This window comes from Phaethon aethereus (genome assembly GCF_964289735.1).
Source record: "Phaethon aethereus genome assembly, chromosome: Z".
NCBI lineage: Eukaryota > Metazoa > Chordata > Aves > Phaethontiformes > Phaethontidae > Phaethon > Phaethon aethereus.
The window spans coordinates 2,106,946-2,121,498 of record NC_138577.1 but is presented as its reverse complement, the minus strand read 5'-3'; the positions used below and the strand labels follow the sequence as shown (position 1 = coordinate 2,121,498).

Genomic DNA, 14,553 nt, shown 5'->3' with positions numbered 1-14,553 from the left:
TTCTAATTTATTACTATTATTATTTCTATCTTAACTAGTTAAAGGCAACAGAGGAAATGATTCTTTGCTATGTGCTTTTGTTCCATACGGTTACCTAGTTAAAACATAACTTTAGAAAGTAGACCCTAAAATTGTCCATCCTCATCGTGCAATAGGGCTTAATGGACAAGCTGTATAGTAGAAGCAGCCTGTTGTATCTTACTCAACTTACTTATGGAAGTTAAATGGTTCTTCTTTGATTTTGTTAAGGTATCTTTCACCTTCTGGATAAACACTAAGCATCCTGTATCACTTACCTTTTAAGTGTTTCCTTCTGTTATGCTACTGTAAGCATGTTTTATGTTTGTCTTCAACAGATCTGTGCTATGCCTAGTGCTATGAGTGTGACTGAAACTATCTTGAACACAAATAGTATTTTTATTATAGATGCCCCTTAACTGGACAGTGGCGCTTACTTACCGATGTTAATGTCACTCTGTTGTACCAAAGTACCCGTGGCTTCAAAACATACTGTCAACCGATTCACTGGTGTCCGGGTTTGTGTAATACAGCTGAGGAATGTATCCTGTGACTCAGTTTCTGCACTGTTTTTTTCAGAATAAAAGTACATTTTTAAACGTGGCGTCTCAGCAGTTTTGGGGGGAAGCAGAGGCTTCTCCCTAAGAGGTCCAGCCTAGTTAACGTAGCATAAGCAATCCGTCAGCTTAGGCAAAACAAGTGGAGGACCAGGGAAAGAGAGACAGGGCTTTTCAGGCTTAAATGGTGACGAAGTGGTGAGTAAGTAAGTATAACTCAGCAGGCTGGGTACTGCGACGCCTGACGAAACACACACAACCGGCCGCACCCCAGTGTTGAGCAGCTGCCAAGCTTTTATTTGCACCTTAACCGAGTTAATCCTGGAGTGACACCAGGTATGAATAATGTATCTAAAGTTAGATAAGAAAAGGAACAAACTGAAACTTAGTACCTTTAAACCTTATTTAAGGATCAATGCTTTTCTTTGTTAATATTTCTTTTTTTTTCTCCAAATGCTGCTCTGCCTGCATGTCAGGGATTACAAGACAGACCAGGCACATGGCAGTTCCCGGGTTCCCTCTGTCCCACAGTGCAGAGGTAAACGTGAGTGTGTAAAGCTGCTGTCACTCCCTTGGGGACACCGTTTAGTTCCCGAGGCATGCCACATCTCTGGAACGGGATCGCTGACCACCGCAGCACCTCTCCCACTTTAGGGAAGAGAAAAAACAGCCCTCCCCTCCCTCTGCAGCAGCTGCTTTCCCCTCCAAAAGGGATTTCAGCTGGAGGAAAGGCTCAAGGAGGAACTTCGCACTCCTGCTGACACGGGCAGAAAACTTAGCATTTACCATGGAAGGTTTTCAGGAAAGCAAGAGCCAGGTTAGCCTAGAAAGAGATCTGCTCGTGCCTTGCCTGAGGACACATTATGCTGCTGCTATGCCTAAAACAGGCTGTGCCCGTGGGGTCGAACACCAGAGGAGAGCGGAGCCCCTCTGAAAGGTCAGGGCCACCATTCCACCTCCACCCTGTGCTCCATCCATCCTACGAGAGCAGGTGGGAAAGCGGCGACTGTAACCACATACCGGCAAGCTGAAGGTTTATTTTATAATCTTACCTAAATGAGAGTCACGGTTAAACCGAGTCTCTGCTGCAGCCTGTGTGGGCGGGAGCCCCTTCGTGCAGGCAGGTGCCTGCCGCTGCCCGCACCAGGGCGGGCACAGCGCGGGTCCGGGAGTGCAGCAGCCCCCAGGTATGGCCGGGGCTGCCTTTGCCATGCGGGCTGAGCTCACCGCTGCTCTCGTCAGCTCTTGTTTCCAGGTTTATTCTTTGAAAGTGCAGCTCTGCAGCCCATGTTGTAGAGAGGCAGCACGTGCGGGAGGTGCTTTGCAGTAACAAAGAGGCCGTAGGAATTACAGGTCGCAGCACGCAGAAAAAGTCCTTCTGACCAAGGTAGGAGACAAACATCCAGTCGTTCCTTTAGCCCTCTTGCTTCCTTAGCCTGGTGAGCATCAGGTAAGGGGATGCTCCAAAAGCTCCAAAATCCTCTGGGGCACTGCAGAGTGAAGCACAAGAAGGTAGAGATCACTCAGACACCCTCACCTGCCCAAGCCAGGCTTAAACCCACCACAACTGTATATATGTCAGAAGTTTGTGACCATGTCCCTGGATATGGAGGAGCTGGCTTCAAATGCCTGTTCTGCTGAGAGCAGAAACTTGCATCCAGATCTACTGAAGCGAAGGACTGTATCCCCCAGAAAAGGCTCCCATTTAATCCTGAACGGATGTACAAGCTTCTGCAGATGCCCTCGGGCGACATACTGAGCACGCCCTGCCTGCGCTGGATGGCTGCGTGGGAGGCAACGACTTGGGCTACCACCGTCACACCACCAGCTACTTGGTTTGAAGCAGAGCTTGTGTTTTTCCTCTCCTTTATGGAGAAGATAATCACTGCAGGATGAAGTTCGGTTGTTCCTAGCAGGGCCTGACTTGGCTCAAACCCTTGCAGGGACACTGGAGGTGGCCTGCAAAAGCCACTGGCTCAGCCGTTCCCGAGCCCCACGGTACCTCCCGAGGTACCTACTCTGTCCAGACAGCTTTTGAAACTTTAGTCTTGGGTTGGCCAGACCAGAACTCCACTCTGTCTTTCAGTTCTTTATTCTGCAAGGAGAAAAATAAAATAAACCCCTCTCAGCATAACGTGGCAGACAAAAGACAAGCCTGGATGCCAGCCAGGACCTGCCGCTCCTCCAGAAAGGTTCTTGGGGGGTTTGTTTTTTTGGTGTTTTTTGTGTTTTCTTTTTTTTTTTTTTTAATAAACCCAGTGAAAGATGCAGTGCAAAGAAATACCACCCTGATAGTGTCGTACTGACACAAGCCCAGCAGCATGAAGGGCCCCTGATTGTAGTGAACTACTTTTGCTCTCTCCCTTCAATGTATCTTTCTACTTTCCCACCTTACCTGGGCTTCCAGTGCAGTCAGCTTCTCTGTCAGGTTTTCTATTTTTTTATCTTGACTTCTAAGTTCATTGTTCAGTTCCTCTGCCTAAGAGTTAGGAATTAATGTTTGTAAGAGATTTGAAACCTTAATACATCACACACATCTCTGTGTCGAACAAAACCACGGAGTTAAATATCTCACCATACCAGGAGAATCTCAGACCATTCAGGTCCCTGGTCCTTTCCCACAGAAAAACCTCAAACTAATTGATTCACCAATGTACAAAACATTTTCTCAACACACGGTTGTCACATTTTCCTTGGGATAACAAGTCTACCTCTTGTTGGCATATGTAGAGAAACATGATTATGAAAGCTAATTAGTGCAGGGCCTTGCCTTACCTGGCTGGGAAAAGGCAAGCACGCATTCAGCGAGGCAAGGGGAGTACAGTGGGAGCTCATACATACAAAAGCAGTCGGTAGGTAAAATAGCTCATGTTCTATCATAACTTCGGGAAGCCGGCTGACTGCTTTGAATTTTGCTTCAGCGCTTCTAGGACTGTCAGCCTGGTGGCTTTGCTCCTGGGAGCAGCTTCACCAGCTTCCTGTGAAACCAGCTGCAGGGTGGGCACCTCGGGGCAGCCAGGTCCCCCTGGGAACGTGCTAGGAAAACTCAGGGGTCCGTCTGAAACCGCTGACTCCACCACAACAATCCCAATTTTTCAGCGATGCCACTTCCATCTTAACGTTGCAATGCCTATGGCTGTCTGAATGCGGGATGCACAAAACCAAGCACAGCGTGACGAGCAAGCTGCTTGTCCCCAGCGCACGCTCTTAAGACAAGAGCCCACATCCCAGCATCTCCCGTTTCTCTTCCCAACCGCTGCAGACCTGCCCGGGGGGGCGGCCCGCGCCCGCCTCACCTCCTGTATGACGCTGCGCAGGCCCTGGTGCTGCGCCCGGATCACGCGCTGCAGGTGGCAGATCTGTTCCTGCAGGGTGGCAATCTGCCTCTGGAGATCCCGGCACCTGCGGGCGAGAGCAGAGTACCACGGCTTCAGTCCTCAGGGATTGCTGACCCACCCAGCCCCTTTCCCACCTCCGGATCAGCTCAAGAGCTTGTGGCTAGCAAGGATATTCCTGAGGACACAGAGCTGCAATTCATATGGGACCATACACAGAAAGGCTTCTTTATGGAGCAGAACAAACAAAACCATAGTTCGAGACATATTTTGCCTGGCAGGACCACCCTCCACCCTTACTAGCTGTTGGTAAGTAAATTCATAAATAATGAAGGCTATTGCCTCACCTACCACACGCACAATGTCACCAAAGCAGCACTGACTCCAGGCGAGAATCGGGAAAGGGAAGCAAGTAGCGCATGCAAGGTGGAGGGAAAAGTAGTAGGAATTCGATTAGAATCAATATCTATAAGAGCTGTAGGACATCAACATCTGCTTTGGCTTCTTTAAGCAGTCACAGTAAAACAGGTTTTGAACCAGTTGCTTTCATCATGAATACTTTTACTACCAGAAGGAACTTGAGCAAGTGATTGTCTGGAATTCTACGTGAAATAATCCCCCAGAAAGAAAGAAAAACACTTTATCACGTGCATGTAATCACCGTTTGCCATCTTCATTCCTTGCCATCATCTGCTGAAGGATCTTTTTGAATGATATTTTCTTCTCTATCAGAGTTTTCTTCTCCTAAGGAAACAATTGAAGTTATATAAAAACTATATTACGCTTCCTGCCATTCCATTAGCAAGGGAAATTTGGTTGTATGTTCAACGGTTCCACTCAGTGTCTGAAAATAGGCAGAATTCACCAATGCCCACCTACATCAGCCGGCTTCAACATCACCTGTAGATACAAACCAGTCTGACCTCTCTGAATCAAATCCAAAAGGGGTGACTGTAGCGATTTACCGTGAGAAAAGTCCAAACTCTCTTAAAATAGCAGCTCTCTCCTTAATTAAGCAAAATCCTTAGGTCTTGTGAGAGTCCACAGTCAGTGGCCAGAGCATACTGCGTTACTGCTACATCCGCCTCTCAAAACCTTGTCCACAGGGGGAAAAATCTGCACCAAACTGATGACGAAACTCTTAGTGTCAGAAAGATTACCTGCCTGTGATGGGGGCAGACATACATTCATTGACCTTGTCTTTACAGTAATCCCACGCCAAGAAAAACTTCGTTATAGAATGGCACTTCTATAGGAGTAGTTCCCACGGCTGCTGAGTGCGTACACCACGCATGGAGCCACTGCTTCTTCCAACTCAACTAAAACCACCAAAGAAAATTCACAATGAAGGAGAAGAAATTTTCTGCACGTTTCTGTGTACGCAGCTGTCAGATGATTACAGCAGTCATTCGCCTGCCCAGGATTTCGCATACTTACAGCGGCACTTTTCTGAGAGTTAAGAAGGAGTGGTTGGTTTTTAGTACTAGGATGGCTACGTTTTCATTTCAAATGCTAGAAGTACGCCGACGGCAGAAGGTGAAAGAGCAACTATTCAGGAATAGAAATCACTAATAGCTACAAATTAAGATTCCTCCCTGATGCTCTACAGTTTTTAAGCAAGTGCTAAAATAACTGAAAGAGGGAGCTCAAACTGCACACTTTATTTAGAGTTACAGCTAAAGGTTTTCAATTTGCTGTAACACAGCAGAAGCCTTTTTAGTCCCAATTCCAACAGCTAACATGACCCAAACCCTGAAAGCAATTAACCCCTCTCTTTCCAAGCGCCGGCACTCCCAGGACACGTTCCTTGCCTGCGCTGACTCCCGGTGCCAGGATGGACAGACACGAGGAGCGGATGGACATACCTCCTCCATCCTTTGCACGCGCTTCTCCATCTCTGCGATGCGGGTACATTTTTTCTTGATGCCTTCAGCAAGGCGGCTGGCATTTTCTGAGCTTTGCTGGAGCTTCTCTTCTTGTTGGAGATTGTAGGCCTGGGACCAAGAAGGGCATCAATGCAGGCGTGCTGGGAGCCGGGGAACGCAGCGGATGGACAGAGACGGGGCTGCCGCAGCGGCTCAAGGAATTTTGAGCCAACTCTACCAACCCGATTCCAAGGATCGGGAATAAAACCAAAATAATTTTTCTTTTTAATTTTCCTACTCAACTTCCCCACTGTGCCAGCAGAAGAGACCCAGTAACACTTAGGTTGAAGCTTGCAGCACGGAGAGCCAGAGCCCACATAAATATTTTGATACTGAACAGAATGGTCATGGCCACACATGGGGGAGATTTGTACCTGTATTTGCTGCTTCTCGTTCTCGTTACTTTTTTTTAGTTCTTCTGACCGAGTCTGGTAATTCTCATACAGTTTCTGGGAGGCAGATCTGAGAGCCTGTACACCTGCTTCTCTCATGGCTTCCAGCTAGAAAGAGTAATTGTACAATATATATTGTGCTTTTTAAAAAAGCGATGTTACAATCACATGCCAAAAAATAAGCCCTCTATACAAGATCAAATTTCAGCACTTATCCTTGTCAAAAAAAGAAAGGAATCCTACACACCTGCGAGCAATATTTGACACGCATTTTAGTTTCCAAATAAAGGCAGATTTATCCAGTACTGAGCCATCCCCCCGTGACAAAGAAAGGATGATGGCTTAAAAGGAGAGATGCGCTTCCAACTGCTTGTGAATACACCTGCTGTCAGCTACCGACGGAGCGGACTCCGCCGTCCCACTCGCCACAAATGGGATGTGTCCCCAGAAGCAGATTTTGCCATGAATTGTGTTGCCTGCTGGAACACGAGAGCTTGCAGCAGCGGGGAAAGCAAAGCAGAGTCTGCCCCTTCCCTAAAGGAAAGGCTCCGGCACGGGATCGCTGGGCGGGCAGCGGGCTGCAGCAGCTGGGACCCAACCCTAACTGGGCTGCAAGGCACACATCTTCATCTGAAACCTTAAAAAACCCAACCCTGAACGCACCTTGATCTTCAGCACTTGGTTTTCCCTGCTCACCAGCAGCAACTGCTCTTCTGTTTCCCTCATCATCGTCGCAACGGGACTGCAGCTCCAGCTCCAGCCACTGCTCTTTGACTCCGCTTCATTGCCCGAGACTTGAGGAAGCTGCTGGAGGAAATGCACACGGAAATTATCTTAAAAATAACAGAAAAACAGCTTGAGCAATCACTCTGACTCTGGAAGACCTGGCTTCTTACAAACACCCCTCCCCGGCTCGCGCGGGGAGCACGGGGCAGACGACGGGCAGCTCTCCGGAGCGTCGGGTCCGAGCTGCTCACGGGGCAGCAACCAGCACTGCTCCTCCACCTCCACCCATTAACTGGAATTAAAACGTTCTGCTTGTTCAGCTCTCCGGGGCTTTGCATTGGAAAGCATCTGCATGTCGATCCTGATAAACAGCTCTCTTCCACTCCCTACAGCGTTATCCCACAGGTGTAAGATTAAATATCTTTTACAATATTGCAGCACACGTTGCTTTGTAGGTGAGGCTGCATAAATGCACGTGAGCAAACATTCTCCAACACTTCCCGTTAAAAGAACTACTCCCTACTCCAGCATATTTTAGTTGTTTGAACACAGCATTTCCAAGTCTGCTTGCTTCCTAGGAGCTGCCCCTTTGCTCAAAACCACTTGCTTAAATTGATTTTAAGTTGCTTAAACCACTTTTTTCCCCTACAGGTGTTCACAAATGTGTGCTCAGTGCTTGCCTTCTGTCTGTTTTGAGAGCTGCTATGTGCAAGGAACACGACCTGCAATCGGTCAGATTTATGCCAGAACGCACCGGCATTTATATGGCCTTTCTTACATTACACCAAGTTCATCTGTTAAAAATAAACTACTACAAACAAAGGGCAGCCTGTACTTTTTAAAGGGTCTAAACCATAAATCAGTTTCTTTTCACTACAGAGGCTTTTCTTTAACCTCATTCCTCAACTGAACAGAGAAAGGAGTAAGCATATTTTAAAAAGAACTTTTTGTGATCGATTATTTCTTAATTAGCCATGTTTCAGCCCACTGATCCTTCCTCTCCCTCATTCCACAGTGCTCAGCTGGGATGCTGAAAAACTGCCTTTGCATATTTATCATCACTGTGCTCTGGTGCTTGGAGCAAAGAAATAAGATATCGGAACTACCAGGCTGAGTCTTATTGCTCACAAGATCTCTCATGGGGGAAAAAAATGGCATGGCCTACCCGTTCATGGTGGTGTCCACACAATGTATTTCTTTTCTCAGTAATTGCTTCATGCAGAAGATTTTATAGTATGAGATGCTTAAGAATTCATCACAAAATTTTCAGATTCAAAGTTACAGCATTTGTTCTGCAACTTCATAAAGGTAATGATGAAGGGAATGAAGAAACCTTATCTCTTTTAACTTAGAAGTTTGAGATCGGCTCTTGCGTCTACACACACAAGTTCATTAAATGCATTCATTAAATTCCGTTCTTCCTGCACTTCCTCTGGCATTCAGGAAAGGAACAACTCAAGACTATTTCACACGTCTCAAAACTACTGTTCGTTGTGCTCTCCACGGCGCTCGGTTTTGCTGGCTGACACCTCCAGGACCTGCCCTCCCACCTCCACCTCCCGAGACACCGGTCCTCCAAAACCCAGGCTTGTGCTTCAGACAAGGCTGCTCGCTGCCCCAGGGCCTCCTCGGCTCTTCCAGGGACCAAGCCCAGCTGTACAATGCGGCTCAGCGTTGATGCTATACAGCAAACGCCTTCGAATAAAAACTTGCAGGTATACTGGTACGTACCGCCAGCGCGACGTTCAGCTGCCTAGCAGGGTGAACAGCAGCCTTAGAGACGCGTCTTTTTTAATGCATCACATCTCGTGTTATTCTTACTCTTTTTAAAGTACAATGTGTTCATCCTACGCTTTCTAACTGCTTAGTCACCGTCTTTGTATGCGAAGCAAGCAGAGAAGCTCCAACCACACGTGCGTTCATGCTCTTTTCCACCTTCCTGTCTTTCTCCATAGGATGGCCAATTTTTGATAAACCTTTGAGGGACCCAGGACAATCGTTAGCCCAGTATCAGCCTGCTTACCAGCCACACTACCAGACACCCTTTCAACTTCAGCTGCAAAGCGGAGACTTCACGCCGCGGACACGCTCCTCTCCACCGCAGCTCAGGCGTTCCCTAGTGCTGTGCTGACCACGGACGGGCTCCCGCGTCCTTCTCCTTGCACCTCCCAGCAAACAGCCCCAGCTCTGCCGCTGAAGAGCGGCGACTTTGGGTGGGGACACCCACTTCACCGTCTCTCGCAACAGCCCTAAATAAGGGGTGGAAAAACCTCACCACTTTTTAAGAGAGTGTACGTTATAACTGAGTCACTATTGTGGAGTAAACAGCACTCGCAGGATCGATGCGCAAATCAAAGGGTTGTCCTGTGTATTGCCACCCAGGTCAGAATTTTCTCTTTCATTCGTTGTTAGTTTTGCTCACCCTGTTTTCTGGAAGGAAAAGAACAGCAACAACGGCAGAAATACCTTTTTCACATATTCGGCTTCCTCGGTGATTTGGGCACAAGAGGATCCATAAAGGACGTAGTTTCCCTCCGAGCCGTGGTCTTCTCGTGTTACTTGCTCGGTGAGTAGCAGGGTAGTCATCACTACACGTGCGTTTCTCTGTTCTGTACAAGTGAGAGAAGAGAGGGGCTTGTTTCATTATGCAATGATGGAGAATAATTCCATTATTCCATCCCATTTCTTTCCATTTCAAGCTCAGGGATATCCTGGAGCCAAGCAGGCATTGCAAGCTTAAAGCACCAAACATTAAGGACCACTTTAAAAAAGAAAATGTAGACACCTGGGTTTTTTTTAATACATGGGGAAAAAGATATATTCACACATTATTTTCCCTGAAGATTTCAATGACTTTTTACTAGCAGCCTACACCCCAATCCTCTATTATTTCAGAAAACAAACAGCCAGAGACCCCAGCCAGATAATCCGTGAACAACTCGCGCACGCACGTGGTTTAACTCAGAACGAAACAAAACTTTTGCCACCCATCTGCGAAGTTTATAAACCAAACCCAATTATCCGGCACGCAGCAATCCCACCGCTGTCAGGGAGTTCAGTCCACACCTGGCTCTGCCCCCCCAGCGGCTACGCCAGCGCTGAACGGGTTTTAATCGGGTTCGGGAGGATTACCTGTCCTGCTTAGACATAAGCAGCAGCACAAAGCTTGAATAATATCATACCTACCTGGGGGGAACAGATGGGAGACAAAAGACAAGGCTTTTTTTCTCCATCTCATTCAGGGAGAAGAAAGTCCCGAGCACCTTCGGTTGGGTTTGTGCTGTGCAATGGTGACATCCAGTGTCAGCTCCATTGCTCTGAAGTGAGCGCCGGTATCTCCGGACACCCATTTCCAGCCCGATCCCAGGTAGTCAGCGAGCTCCCAGGTGCACGTCAGATAAGCTGATTTTTAAGGAGCACATTTGAAGTAGCTGGAACCAATTAAGGTTAACCCAGAGTAATAATAAAGGCACTTACGGAACACCAAGGGTGTGGATGGGCTCACAGTGGAAGAGACAAAAAGCAGTTGCACTTTACAAAGCTTACAGATAAATTACAATAATATTTCATTTAAAAATGCACTTATTTTAAAACACTCAAGTTCAAGGGCTTGGGGCTCCTGCAGTTTAGGTCAGTAACAGCAGTCCTGCCCGCACAGCACCGACGCTGTGGGCCAAACCCTCGTGTTCGTTGGGTCATCCCACCCCCAAGTATCGCAGCGCTACCAAGAAGATCGCTCAGGCTAGCACATTTCTTTACTAGCTCATTCTCTAATAAAATATAATCAGGCAACTTGAAACACTTATTGCAGTGATGGAGGAGGAATGCACGGAGCTGGTTTGCCCGGCTGGATGCGCAGCAGCTCACCCACACCACAGACACCTCCATATACCCTTACCTTGTGCTCCAGGCAGACAACAGCAAAAGGCTAAATTACAAATTAACTATAAATAAGTGTAAAGAAATTTAACACATGAGCTTTAAGTGTCTCAGGGCTACGGCCTAGAACTCCAATTCTTTGGTGATTTAGAAATTCAAAGAGCAACAAGATAAAAACTCTTTCTGCTCTCCTTTTTACTCTTCTCCACTTTCTAAAAGTCAGGAGCATCAGCAGCTGCCACATCCCCGGCCACCAGCGAGCCCCTCTGGGAGAGAGGAGTCGAATCAGGCTGCACAAGAGCGAGCTACCTTTCCTACCACGGCTTCTGTGTGAACAGCAGAGAGGAGCTGGATACCCAGACACAACCCTCGAGGGCTTTGACCTCAGGCAAAAAGCCACTCACTCCGAATGCGTCCCCCGGTTTCACGGAGCCACGGTTTGTCCAGGCTGGAAGATAAAGCAGAAATCCCAGACACCTACAGCCACGGCACAGAAGAGGTTTTTTTCATGGGTGGAGAGGATGGTTCCCACCAAGGCTACAAGGGGTTAAACAAAGTTTGTTCTGCCTTGCTGGCCGAAGTCTAGCAGCTACTGAGTCACCCAACACAAAGGCAAACCAGGCAAATTCTCCTTTCAGCCTGCTAATTCAGGCTGAAACCTCTGCTCTCCCCCAGGGGGTAAGTCCTGGAATGGAAAAGTTTTTCAGCTCTGAAGCAGCTGAGCCAGGAGAAGGGGGTGGAGAAGGCACAGCTCTCTCAACTTGACCTGAGGGTCCTGGGCTGGGAGGCAGAGCCCTTGGGAGGGTCTTCCCTGGCTGGACAACCACCAGCAGCAGAGCAGCGGCCCGCAGGGCTGCACAGCTGGACCTCAGTACTCCTCCGGGCACCCTGGTCCTCGTGGCAGGGGCGGTGGCAGCAGGACCCTCACACCAAAGCTGTCCGCGCCCCCTCGGAGCTCAGCACCCCCTCCCCACCCCAGCCACCCCTAAACAACCTGCGGAGAGAGCAGCCACGGGGGAAGTACCGCGGCCGCAAACGCTCCCTCCGCTGCGGAAGCAAGCGTAAAACGAAGGGCCAAGCTCACCTATTATTCCCAGACTGTCCTGGCTAGACGGCACCGTTTAAGAGGCTTGGCGTTCGCCCAAGAATCCTGCTGCCACCCTTTAGAAACACTCACCTTTCGGTGACCCATCAAGCACGCGAGATTTTCTTTGCTAGGCCTGAGATTGTCAACACAGGTGTGGCAAACGCAGCAATATCCAAGTCCTATTTTTACGAATATAAAAGCACATCTCTCTGCTTTTGCCTAGGACGGGTTGCTTGCTGTAAAGCTCACGCAAGGGAGCGCCCAGGACACGCCAAGCAGGAAAGCACCACCCTCGCTTACATGGGGAACATCCCAAATTATTCAGAGTAATGTTATTTTGAGTAACATTCAATACAAAATCGCGTTTCTATTATCACACTCCAGGCCGGAAAGAGGGGCAGCTCCTCGGCCACCCTGGCCATCGGTTTTGCGCAGCCCGAGGGAGAGGCAGAGCGCCGGGGTCCCCCGGGTGCGCGGGCTGCAGGCGCGGCCGCGCCTGAGCCCGGCACACGGCCAGGCTGGCCACAGCCAGGGCGGGCTGGCAGCTAAGGGGGCCACTTGGGAATTTAAAGGGAATTAAAAGCAGCTCACCTGCAATCACAACAGCCGGGTATTTGCCATAAACCTCTTAGGCTGGGCAGTGGGACTAGCTATGGAACGAAGGGCTGGACTGGAGTCATTCAAATTAAAATTAATCCATTTAATTGCAATTGTTGGGAATAGCCAGCGTCATTGCACGACAGTCTCTGGCTGAGCACCGTAACTCTAATGCAAAGCTTCTGCATTCCCGCCCCCCCCCCCCCCCCCCGTGCACGCTCTGGGAACAGCCAGGTAAATAAACGCCACGCTTCCCCCGCAGCTGAGCAGGAGTTTATACAATATTCATTCACTTTTTAATGTCTGGTGCGTGGGCACATCCACAGAAACGCAGTTATTTGTTACTGTTGGTCTCACAGGTGTTGGAGAAACAGTTTTTACGAATACATGAAGGTACACGTAAACACGACCGCCTCTCCGCAGGCAAATGGAACCTTTTTTCTGTTCTCCCACTGCACAAAAGCCCTTCTGCAGACAACCGGGGGAGAGGGAGAAGAGCAGATAACCGGTGACTAGCAGCACCGCGCACAACTCGGCGCAAAAAATCCGCGGGGACACTTCGCCAACAACCCCCAGCGCCCCGGCCACCAGCCGGCGGCTCATCCAGGCGCTTGAGCTGTGCCCGCGCCGGGAGGGGTAACTGTTCGGCGCCAGCGGAGGCACTAGCAAGGGCCGCGGCATGGGACGGAAACAACCGGGAGCAGGGCTGTGCTTAACTAGCAGCGTGGAAAAGCACCGGCGGCCACAGCGAGCCGGGGACTGCCGGCGCCCGCGGCCGCTGCCCGACGGCGGGAACGGGACCCCTCCCCGAAGAGCCCTCGGCGCCGTGGGGCGGGCAGGGGCTCTGGCTGCCGTCGGGGGTGGGCGTGGGGGAGGCAGTGGGGCCGCCGCCGCCCCACGGGGAACAAGGCGCCGCGCCCCCGGAGCCCCACAAGACTCACCCGTGGAGGGAGCGGACATGCTGCCACCGGCTCCGCTCCCGCGCAGCCGCTTCGCGCCCCGGCGCGGAGACCCGCGGAGACCCACCCACGCGGCCGCCGCCCGCCCCGCCCCGCCCTCACCTGCGGGCCGCCCCCACCTGCGGGCCGCCCCCGCGGGGCTCCCGGCCCCGGGGCTGACGCCCTGGTAGTGGTTGCTGTGGGGTGCGGCCCACAGCGGGGGTCTCCCACTCCCGCTGGCCCTGGGGCGCACCCGCTGAACCGGGGGTTGGCCGGTGGGTCCCCACCGCCAGCCTGGGCCGGGAGTGCCGCCGCTGGGGCACGTCCAGGCCCGGGGGCACACGTGGAGTCGGGGTGTCGTTCAGCTCGGAAAAGACCTCTAAGATCTTTGAGCCCAAGGCTAAACCTGACACTGCCCAGTCCATCAGTAAACCCTGTCCCAGCCAAAACCGGCGCGCTTGTGCACGCTGTGGGGCGATTTTCTTCACAGAAGCTAGCATGGGGCTGTGTTCTGGATGTGTGCTGAAAACAGTGGGGATAACACAGGGGTGTTTTCGTTATTGCTGAGCAGTGCTTGCATGGCGTCCAGGCCTTTTCTGCTCCTCACCCCACCCCACCGGCGAGTGGACTGGGGGGCACAGGAAGCTGGGAGGAGACACGGCTGGGACAGCTGACCCCAACAGACCAAAGGGATATTCTACTCCATGACAGAGCCCTGCTTCCCTGGGGATGGCTGAACCCCTGCATGCCCATGGGAAGTGGTGAACGAATTCCTGGTTTTGCTTTGCTTGCGTGCGTGGTTTTTGCTTTGCGTGTTAAACTGTCTTTATCTCAAACCATGAGGTTTCTCACTTTTACTCTTCCGGTTCTCTCCCTCATCCCACCGGGGGCAGGGGGGGGGAGCGAGCGGCTGCGTGGGTCTTCGTTGCCGGCTTGGGCTAAACCACGACAACATGTCACTGCGAATGCGCACAGCACCTGGAACGGCTTTTCCCTCCTGGATAGGGCATCAAACCTCTCTTTTTCTATATGGGCAAAAATGGATGGGGATAAAGGAGGTATTGAGAGATGTCCCATCCCGCTGGTGTGATTAACGCTG

General features: G+C 50.4%; 1 protein-coding gene across 1 annotated transcript; it reads right to left on the bottom strand.

Annotated features, from left to right (window-relative positions):
* Positions 1-1,989: 1,989 nt before the first annotated feature.
* Positions 1,990-13,476, bottom strand: CCDC68 (coiled-coil domain containing 68; the record flags this gene model as incomplete). The annotated part of the gene is made up of 10 exons (XM_082013725.1): positions 1,990-2,065; positions 2,594-2,670; positions 2,971-3,054; positions 3,872-3,977; positions 4,572-4,654; positions 5,776-5,904; positions 6,210-6,335; positions 6,891-7,034; positions 9,420-9,562; positions 13,458-13,476. 10 exons carry the CDS (start codon positions 13,474-13,476, stop codon positions 1,990-1,992), a joined length of 987 nt encoding a protein of 328 aa, XP_081869851.1.
* Between the last annotated feature and the right edge of the window lie 1,077 nt (positions 13,477-14,553).